Genomic DNA, 11,017 nt, shown 5'->3' on the forward strand with positions numbered 1-11,017 from the left:
TGACTTCCTGCCCTTTGGGCAGGGGGCTGGACTCGATGATCTCCCGAGGTCCCTTCCAGCCCTAATGTCTATGAAATCTATGAAATCATGCCCCTGGCCCCCTTTACTAGCACCCCTGGGCTGGTCACGCACCTGACGCCTTTACCAGTGCCTCTGGGCCGGTTAAAGAACCTGCACCCCGTTACCGGCACCTCTAGGCCGGTGCTGCAACCTGCACCCCACTACCAGCACCTCTGGGCTTGCTGTGCCCAGGCCTCGCCCCACAGGGCCTGTCTTGCGTTTTTTCCCCCGCTCCTCACCCTCTCTGGAGCCTCTCGGCCCCTCTAGGGCCTTTGCCATGCTTCCTGCACTTCTCGCCCCCCCGGGGCCTGCGCGCCCTTTTGCGCTCTCGCCTCCCCCAGGGCCTGTGCGACCTTTCACGGCTGGGGCTACAACCCCCACACACCAAGCACCTCTTCGGCACTCAAAACACTGTGCCCACTGTGGCACTGCTCACTGTGCCCCCGCTGGGCACCGGGAACCCCCAAGCTACTGGGGAGCCCCCGTGAGGCCTCCTCGGACCCCTACAGCCTCCCCTGGTCCTCCGGTTTAACTATAACAAAACCATGAACCAAGCATCTGCAACACAAACAAGAAGCCTACCAGCTTATAACACAATCATAAGCCCCCGAGCTTATAATACCAACTCCGCTCTATGCTGGCTCTCTCCCATACCTCCGTCAGGGTTCTCTCTACACCTGCATCATTGCAGCCGGTCAGAGTGGTCAGGCTGCAACCATCGACTCGGGCTGCTCAGCTCTCCCGCAGAGCTCCTGCTCTTGCGGCTGCCAGAAGGGAACTGCCCCCTAGGCTCCGGCCTGGGCTGTTTATAAAGGCCCAGCCCTGCCCCCTTCTGGTCACCTGACCTGTCTGGTTGCTGCGGCAACCGGCACCTGAGCTACCCCTGGTGATTGGCAGCTCCTTAACCCTATATTAGGCAGCTCCTTGATCCTGTGACACTTAGGATAGTAACATATGTCGCCAAATGAAGTGGATCAGTTGTGCCAGACTGTGTACTGGCACAGCTGATCTACTTCAATGGGCAAAACACATTGCCCCACCTATTGATCCTGAGGGACAATGAACAAAGGGCAACATGTTCTCCTGAAGCTCTAGGGACCTGGTCCTATGTACCCTACATATTCCTGCACAGGTTTGAGCCCCTCAAACACTGGAAGGGCTGCCTGGCTTTCCCCTCAAAATGGCAGCACAAATTGATACTACCTTTGTTGTGATCACATTTGTGGTATGGCAAGGGACATAGACGTCCCTTTGCTTGGCCTTTGTGTCACTGCAAAAATGTTTATGGTACCACAAAGGTGACAAAAGGAACCAACTGTTTCACCCTTAGAGATGCACTCTGTGATCTCTGAGGAAAAAGTGATGGTGCATTTTATCTTGCATACTTTTGTAGCAAAACCCCCAGTTTTTCTTTTTCTTTTTAAATGCATTCCCCTCCCCTTTCCCAACCATTTCTGACTTTGTCTCTCCCTCTTTATTCCCTATAGATAAGTATAAGTGAGCTAAGACATAGGATAAGCTTCAGCATTTTATTTTGGTAGCAGTTGTATTTGTTTTGTTTTTTCTCCTTCTTTATATTGTATAATTATTATGTTTATATTGATTTTTACTGTTCTATATTACTGTTTTACTGGTACTATATGATTTAGGCCTACATATGTAAGTTAGCATAAGTCATGTCAAGTTTCCATTTTGTTTGTCAAGGCTCCATCCTGTCCCCATGCCCAGTTGTGTAACCCATGACTCACACCTACCCCTCCTACGTAACTTGGTTCCTGAGTAAATGGGGATGAATGAGGGTGCTTGAGAGACAATGGCAGTATGTCTAAAAATAGCTCCCTCTGAATGACCGAACCATTAACACCAATACCTGGACCAACAAGCCAGCCCTTGGAACCACCCTCAGCATTCAAGCAACAAAAGATGAGGCAACCCACCATTGTGCCAAGGCTACACATGCTCAGTAAGAACACCTGGAGCCCTCTGGAACAGGACTGACATTGTCTAGACAGGCCCTCCCCATAGGAGATCTGTGGTAGTCTGCCCCATAAAAAAGGGGTAGTGAAGACTGACTCCTTGGGACGCCCTCTCCATCTGGACCAGCACCATGCCACACCACCCATCCACCTACAGACCCTGCCAGTGACCCCCTCTGGACAACACCTACTGGATAAGTACCCCTTTCCAGCCTGGATAAGTAGCTATCACCCCCCACCCCCTCTTCAACCAAGAACTTGGACTCTGCTTCTCTTTCCTACCTGGACTCCAACCCTTCCACTGAGTTTCTCTCTCCTGCTGCCATCGTGAGTGCTTGTGTGTGTGTGGACCAATAACTTCATGGGGCTGTGTAGTGTGTTGTCTGTTTAATAAAATTGTTATTTGGACCCCTAAGTTGGGTTTTGCCCCTGCTCCAATTTCTGTTCCTCGCCCCTCTAACTTCTGCCTCATTTCTCCCTCTCCTGCTTCTGGCTCACTGCTACCTCCCTAGAAACTATGAAACTATGAAACCTGTCCTGAGCTCCTCTCTGCCTCCAAACCCCATGTTTCTTTGCCACTGTCTTATCCCCACTGCCTTCTCCTTTTTCCCTGAGCAACCAGGTTTCTGCCTCAGTTTCTTTCCTGGATGTCTCCTCCTTGGCACCATCTCTAGATAACAATCATTGCAGCTATTAGGAATAAAACAAGTGTTACTGAAAAGACAGTGAGACAGATTCTACTCTGCTTAACATCTGACATAAGGTTATAAGATTATACCCAGAGTAAATCCAGAAAACAAGTGGCTTTCAAGTTTCTTTACGAGATGCTGTGACTGTCTTGTGAATTTTAAACTAATAGCTGTTTAAATGGAGCTATGGCACAAAGCAGAGTTGGCTACTGCTGCAATGTATATGTAACTGTCTGAATGAGATACGCTGGATTTACCAGTTCTGACTCTGTAAACTAACCCAAATACTAAATACCAAATCCTTCTCTCATTGAATTCAACTGAACTCTTGACATTATTTCCCAGGAGGCAAGTAAGAACATTAGTATTTATTCCTAGGGCAGGATTCGCTTCTAGAAGCAGGTCCTTGCCATGCCTACCTGAGGATGGGAAGATGCTATTCTTGGCATGCAAGATTTGGCTCTTAGTGGCAACAATGTCACCATTTGTGGGAAAGGATCAATATCCATCCTTGGTCTCTCTTGACACATGTGCCACAGCTTCAGCTTTGCACAGGCACTTTGTATTTCAGATGAATGAGTGACACAAAATCTAGGGCCCCTGAAACAAAAAAATAATATCAATAAATATTTATATATAGGTATATGTGTATACATTAAGGCTGTCAATTAATCGCGATTAATGCCTGCAATTAACATGTTAATTTGATTTTGCGTTAATTTTTTTAACGCACATTAATTGCTGTTGGTAATGGGGGAAAAGCAGCCCCTCTACCCTTGCTGCTGTGTGCTTGCCTGTGTGCTGTGGGAAAAACGTCCCCACCCCCTCACTGCTGCCAAGCCACAAACACACACACAGACACAAACACACACACATGCCAGGCAGGGTCCTGGGAGCAGACTCAGCAGCTAATTGTATGGAGAGGACAGGAGTCGGAGGGCCAGGTCTTGGGAACTGTCTAGGGTTTGTGAATGTGTGTGTACATCCAAAAATATTTATACTAAATTGGGCTTCAATTATTGTTTAACTGCACGATTAAATTGTGATTAATCACAACTATTTTTTTATCTCACAATTAATTACATTTATCATTTGACAGCCCATGTATGTGTATGTGTGCGTGCACATGTGCGCACACGTGCACACACACTTAAAACACAAAATAATTGACTAATGATATATGGTGACTTTTTGTGACATTTACCACATCATGATCTTATGCTGTTAACAGCCAAAGGCAGATACAGACTTAAGAGGAGAAATATTAAGATAATCTTATATTATTAAATATTAAGATAACTCTCCTCCAATTTAAAAACCTCATTTTATTATTAAAGTTTTGGTTGCAGCATTCAAGCCTGATAGAGAAGGATGGATGTATGAGGTATCCAAAATGCAACTCCCCTAAGGGATTTTTGGCAGCATGAACTAATCTGGAGGGCTCAATTCGTGTTTTCAGGAATCTATTGGAGGGTTAGAAAAGACCTTAGGTGCTTTTGCTTTGGTAATACATTAGAAATGTTGTTATCTCCTATAGCATATGACACAGGTTTTCAACCTTTTTTAATAAGTTGGACACAGAGCAGGGGGAGAAGGGGTGGCACACGGCCAGATGCAGAGTGGGGTGGAGGGGTGGCAGTGGCCGCACAGAGCAGAGGCAGTATGGGGTGACTGGTGATGCTGGTGGCCGCTATGTGCGAGTTCCACCTCTTCCCAGTGTCTGGCCAGCCGAGTGGTGCCTGTGCAGCCTGCAGAGGGGTGCTGCTGCCCTCACCCACCCTGGCCCTGCTTCTGGGAGGCAGCACTCTATCCCTGCCCACCCGCATGTTCCCCCCGGGGTCTTCCCAATTATCCCCAGTGGTTCTTGTACCCCTGGTTGACAACCCCTGGCATATGACAATTAATGTGAAGCTCAATTTCACCTGAATCCTGAGTCAACAGTCTTTGTTAGCTGAAGCCAAAAAAACCAACAACAAGGTCTTGTACAGCATGTTCAGTCCTAAAATCTCAGAGTGTTTTACCACAGAGACACGCAAGAAAGAGTGCATATTTACAAGACTGATATGACCCCTCTGTATAACAGAGATCAACGAGTAAACTGTTAGGTTTAAGCCTTGCATAAATTTAGAACACATGCAACTCTAGACTAAAGTGTAGTAACGTGTAGAGATGTCTAATGTAGCTGTAAACAAGCCAGCTCAGGTGATAGAAACAGCCTAGCTACAGTAGCATGGAGCTCAATTTGGGAAGTTTTCAGTGTAGCTATACCCTCAGGTCTCTGAAACAAAAATTTAGGGGACTAATACCGCTACATCACTGCCATGAACTTCAGGGTTTAACCAGTGTAAATGAGATGAGAATTTGGCCCTGAGTTCTAGCAAATTAGGGTCAAATTAAAAAGAGGACACACACACAAAAAAAATCGAGTGACTTTATAGTTCATCTTCAATTATTCCTACCAGTAAAGAAGTAAAGGTTTCACTACTTCTGGCTGAATCCCTCTTAAATGCCTTACATTCCACTGATCTCCATGGAGTAGATCCAGTCTCAACAAGACTTGTGAATTAAGGAAGTAATCTCCACTGCTCACTAGATAGATTTTTTTCATTTTATCAAGCTGTCTTGGGTAAAAGAAAACAAATGCATATACATGTTATATACTGTATGCAGTTAGGCACAACTCAGTCATCCCACAGATCAAACAGCTGTCATTTTGGAATTACATTTTTAAAAATGTGTAACTAGTAGAAGCCAAAACACTTCTTTCAGATTCTCACACTTATGCACAAAGCTTGGCTTTCTACAGAGTTAAACTCTACACTATCTTGGAATACAAGATCTAAACCTAATAAAATCTATTTGAGAAGCACATCATACTATATGCCCTGCTTGTGACTTTAGAATCTTGTCTTTATACCAACTTCTTAAGCAAAATTTTAACACTGAGACCAATTCTAACTTCAAGTAAGTCTGGCATATATATAACTTTGTCTGCTTCACCAAGATAGCTCCTGAATTCTCCCATTTAAAGTGGAATCATTGGAATTAGATCCTTTGTTTGCAATAAACACTTGTATCTATAACTGATGATTAATTCTAAATAAGTAAAACCAACATTTATCTAGCCTTTTAGATAAGTAGTAAGAACAATGGAAAATACCTTTGCTGCCTTCTGGTGTCCTTAAGGACCTTCAGTCTTTCAATGTCCATCCAGAGCCACCAGTACCTCTCCCCCAAAGTTCCTTTAATGAACTTCTTGAATCTTTCAAATTCATTTCTGTTGCCAATATCGTAAGTTCGGTGACTAATACACCAGGAAGCCCTAATGTCTGTGCCATCCGTTTCAGAACTTGAACTTAAACTAACTTTTTCACTCCGCCATTCTATTTCATCTCCACTGGGGTCCAACTCTTTGAATGGGGTGATAATTTGGGAAGACAGTTGTTCTGTGTCAGCAACAGAAAGTTTTTTATTTGCTACCTCATATATAAAGACTTTAGACAATTTACTGAAGTTCACATTGCTCTTGCTCTTAGCAGCTGGTTGTCCAGTCAGCTTGGAGACCGATTCCCTCACTATATATTGAATATAAGCTAATGTAAACTCTTCCAGTGTTTGAAAAATTGCTGTTTCCTGACTACTATCTTTCTCTGTTTCACTCTCCCATTTCTGGTCTAGATACACTCTTAACTGAGTACAAGAAGGTGTTTCAGCAATGGACACAGACGATTCCTCCTTTTTATTTGTGGATCTCCCACTCACATTGCTAACTTTTACAGCTGTCATCCTCCGAGGGAGGGAGAGACTCTTTTGTACGTATTCATCACCCAGGGAATCCGCTCCTGCATTAAATCAGAAAAAAATGCTGCAAACTCCTTCAGATTCAGGACTCTTCTCCAGGCTGACATAAAAAAGTCTTTAAGCTAAGAGATGTGCAATGTACTTGAATTTTATTATTGCAGAGCAGTTGGAAAACACCATACTGCCACAACTGGAATCAGCAGAAACGCTCATGTTGAAACTACCATATTTAGTTTTCAGCATAGGAGCAAAAGGCCCTTGTCTTAGATTCAAGAACAAGCACAGGGAGGGTGATGCGGTAGCAGGTCTTTTTGCTCCACTTTCACTCATTCCCTTTGGCCGCCTTCCTATAACTGGCAGTTAAGTGCATCTGTACCTGATACTATTAAGCTGGCTTCTACCTTCCTCTCTTAATTCTTGTCTGGTGAACAGGAAACCTGAGTCTAGTCTTTAACTTGCCCAGATACCTCTTTCTGCTTTTCCCAAACAGCTGGGCAGGTTTTTTCCCCAGTGCGAGGTGACACAAATGGCACGCTTCTCTGTAAGTACTGCTTACCTAAACTGCTACTACTATCTCTGTGTAAGTTAGTCCTGTTCAGCTGAGCAAAAAGGCTGTGTGCACCATGACCAGAAATGGAATCTAAGCAAAAAGCAAGAAAAAAACAGTTGTAACTCAACACTGCTATACAGTATAGTTTCATAGTTTCTAGGGTCAGAAGGGACCCAAGTAGATCATCTAGTCTGACCCCCTGCCATGGCAGGAAAGATTACTGGGGTCAAATGACTTCAGCAAGGTGTTCATCTAACCTCCTCTTAAAGACCCCCAGGGTAGGGGCCAGCACCACTTCTCTTGGAAGTTGGTTCCAGATCCTAGCTGCCCTGACTGTGAAGTAGCGCCTCCTGATATCTAGCCGAAATCTACCCTCCACCAGCTTGTGACCGTTATTCCTGGTCACTTCTGGCAGTGCTTGGGGGAACAGGGACTTCCCCAGTGCCTGCTGATCCCCCCTGACTAGTTTGAATCTGTTGTATTTAATTCCCATTGCCATTCAACAATACACAAGCTATAAACTGTCATGCTTCAGAACAAGAAAGAATAATACAGAATTTAAACTGCCCTTTTTAAGATCTATGATCATGATGGGATATTTCAAATATCATACTAGTATAAACCTTTTCTATAAAACCAAAACATTCTGTTTTTAACAAGCTTTCCACTGAGGATGTTTCTTAGGTCCACAGTCAAATTAGAGACGACCCCACCATTCCTAGAGGAGTCAACATCCAACTGGTTGTGGCATTTGCTTAGGCCCAAGCCCCTGATCCAAATCAGGCAGAGCAGGGACCTGAACCTAGTCTCAGCATGTGACTGTTTGAGATGAAAGGTCTTCCTCTAATTCCATTCTAGACCTGAGAAGCCTTTCCAACAGAAATGCTATCAAGATTGGCATGTGTTGATTGTGCTGGTAAAAATTCTAAGGCGATCCAATCTTTCATCTGTTAAATCATAAAAACAATATGAAAAATTCTGTTATGACTGTAGTTCAGAAAATCAAGCAGAACAGAGAGCTGAACCTGAATATCCCATGCCCCATGCCAGTGCTCTGACTACCAGGATATAGAATCAGCTTCTTGCTTGTAGGCCAATGAATATTTAATGATTTACAAAAAGCTAAAACCTCCAACTGGAGAGACTGAGGGTATGACTAGGTAGCATGCTGCAGTGCACTGTTGAGATGCCCAAGATAGGAAGGCATTTTTCTTGAGGGATACTTTCAGATACAGGAGGGTAAATTAACTTGCATGGAGTCCCATGATACCACAGTTGGGCTGTTTCCAGGGCCTGAGGTAGATGGTTTAGAGCTAGCTCAGTTGTTTATGTTATACTCTACTGTACAGTGTGAATGCACCTAGAAAGACAGGCTGTCTTATGGTTAGGACATTAATTTGAGATACCAAGAATTATCCTAATTGGTGCATGGACTCAAACCTGAGTCTCACATTCTGTTTCCCAAGCCAGTGCCCTCACTCTCAGACTACCGGCTACGCTAGGATTAATGGATTTCTCTGTCACTTTTTCCTTCTCTAATCATTGAAATGAAAACAATCCCCAAACCTTCCCATTTTTTCACAATAAGGTCATGAACAGCAGAAAAAAATGTAGTGATAAGTCCTGAGGCTACCTTTCAGTGTCATGAATTCCAGCCAAAGTTGTGCTACCTCACCATGCATTAGTGCCCACAGCGTTCAACTCCTACGCTTGGACATGTTGCAATGATACATTTATGCTGTCTCCATCTCTCTCTCTTTCCCTCTGCCTACAGTCCCTGATGGTTAATTACAAGAAATACTGTGCATATATAATGCCTTCTGCTTGAAAAGCTTACACATTTCTCATGATGGAGTACTGCAGTAAGCATATATAAATGGAAAACAGAGCTCCACACTTAAAGATAAAGCTCTCAAGCAGAACAGATAACATATGGATTGGAACAAAAACCCACTCATTACCAAAATAAATGAGTGTGGGGATGGAGCACAAGACTTTCTACTTGGCTACCAGCAATTTTCACCAAGAATTAACCGAATGCATCAGAAAAGAGTTGGGCCACCCAGAGACCCACTAACTTCTGGAAAAGTTTTTTCCAAAATTAGCTATGCCAAAACACATTAAAGCTCCCTGACAGTTGAAGCCTCTACACACTAAACAAAAAGACTCAAGAGGCATCATGGCCTAGGGTGCAGTCCTATGCCTAGTCCAGCCTAGTATAATATGGACCACGCAAGATTGCACTGTGTAAACTCCACCTGGTTGGTTGCAGCTTAGCAAACTTTAATATTGAGTCCTGACTCATAAATTAGTGCAACCTGCATAACTTATTCATTAATAATTAAGTAAGTAGTATTTTACATGGATAATCCCCTTTGGTTTCCAGAGGAATAATCCCATGTAGAACTACATCTCTATATCCATGCTTTGGATACAAAACCACAATGATGCAGTTTTCAAATAGAATGGCTTCTGTGTGCTTTGGGGGCCTAGGGAGAGACAAGGTCCTAGGGAGAGACATGGTCCTAATATTTTCTGATGTGTTGGGTCTTTTCTATGCCATGTTGGTTTCTTCTACAAAGATTGTAGCCTGTTTTAATTAAGCACTGTTTTTGTTTACCACTGTGGGAATGGGGAGCACATGTACTTGCTCTTTTCTCCTACAAGCCCTTTTGGGTATGGTAGTATCAGCCAAAAAACCAAAAACAAGCCAGCATAGCACTTTTCTAATTCAAGAATGGCCACATTTTCAATGTCGGAAAGTGTGTGCTATGAATAAAAATAGTTATGCCCCCGTCACTTACCTTGGTGGCCAACGTTCTCAGTGAATGAAGCAGTTCTCTGATAGTTTGTAGACGAGTGCTCTGCACCTTGAATTTGAGAAGAAACTAAAGGGCAAGTAACTGAATCTGTAGGTGTTACATGCTGGCTTTGTTTTGCTAGTGCAAACCAGTCCTTTGTCTGAGTAACTGTAGCCTATGAAAAAAAATATCACGTAAGAATTCAACTATATTTATTGCAAGACTTCTTTAAGCAGAGGATTCATTTTCTGCACTTGTTCTGTACACTCTCACCAAGCTGACAGTTTTAACAATGCTTTGCAATGTAAGCAGCAAGACTGCATTACAAAATTTGATTGTACCTGTCATGCTGGGGTCTGTGCCCTTCAAGGTGAATGGGTACAGGGACGCTAAGGCTTGGCCTCTTTGGAGCTAGGTACACTGGAGAATCAGCTGGTCAAGTTGAGATCTGGAGTTAAGTAAATGTTTCCCAACATTTTCCAGCCCAAGGCACATTTACATTAATAAACATTTTCTATGGCATATGTTAAGGCATTCCCCATCCTTATACCTATTGTAGCTCATTGCCATAGCAAAATTCTACAGCACACCTGTTTATTTCTGATGGCACACTTTTGCATTGCGGCACACTGGTTGGGAAACACTAAGCTATGTGACTACACCCTGAGTATTATATAAGACTGTTCTTTCTTCAGGTAAGATGGAACCTGAAGTCAAGAGGGACCAGCACAAGGCAGCCCAAACCCTGAGAGAAACCTGGCAGAGTTAATCAGAAACTACACATAGAGCAATTTGAGCCAAAGACAAGTATCCACATGGCATGGCTGCTATGGGGGCTGGTCCAGATCCAGGTTCACTGCCCTAGGCTAGAATGGGGACAGAGCCTGTCAGCACGAAGCAAGACTAAAGCAGGATGGGAAGCAGGGACCAGAGGCTGGCAGGGGGGCAAGCATAAACAGAGGGTAAGCTGTTTGACCTTTCCACATCAAGGACAACAAAAAGTCCTTTTTCAGATATGTAGGGAGCCAGAGGAAAAGGACGGGCAACGTTGGACCTCTGCTAAACCAGATGGGGCAACTGACAACTGATGCCCAGGAAAAAGCCAACCTATTAAATAGGTACTTTGCGTCAGTCTTTCAT

General features: G+C 43.9%; 1 protein-coding gene across 5 annotated transcripts in view; it reads right to left on the reverse strand.

Moving 5' to 3' along the window:
- The window catches only part of RGS22 (regulator of G-protein signaling 22), a 94,792-nt gene that overhangs the window by 50,128 nt on the left and 33,647 nt on the right, over positions 1-11,017 (reverse strand). For 4 of the 5 annotated variants that reach the window (XM_019551229.1, XM_019551213.1, XM_019551210.1 and 1 more), the window contains 5 exons: positions 9,881-10,052; positions 7,083-7,166; positions 5,886-6,567; positions 5,185-5,346; positions 3,145-3,325 (listed from right to left, as the gene is read on the reverse strand). In XM_019551229.1, the coding sequence (XP_019406774.1) occupies positions 3,145-3,325; positions 5,185-5,346; positions 5,886-6,567; positions 7,083-7,166; positions 9,881-10,052 (1,281 nt within the window). The remainder of the gene's footprint in view (positions 1-3,144; positions 3,326-5,184; positions 5,347-5,885; positions 6,568-7,082; positions 7,167-9,880; positions 10,053-11,017) is intronic. The other variant, XM_019551224.1, reaches the window with a different exon arrangement.

The sequence above is a fragment of the Crocodylus porosus genome, unplaced genomic scaffold (genome assembly GCF_001723895.1).
Source record: "Crocodylus porosus isolate Cpor-Errol unplaced genomic scaffold, CroPor_comp1, whole genome shotgun sequence".
In the NCBI taxonomy this organism is placed as follows: domain Eukaryota; kingdom Metazoa; phylum Chordata; order Crocodylia; family Crocodylidae; genus Crocodylus; species Crocodylus porosus.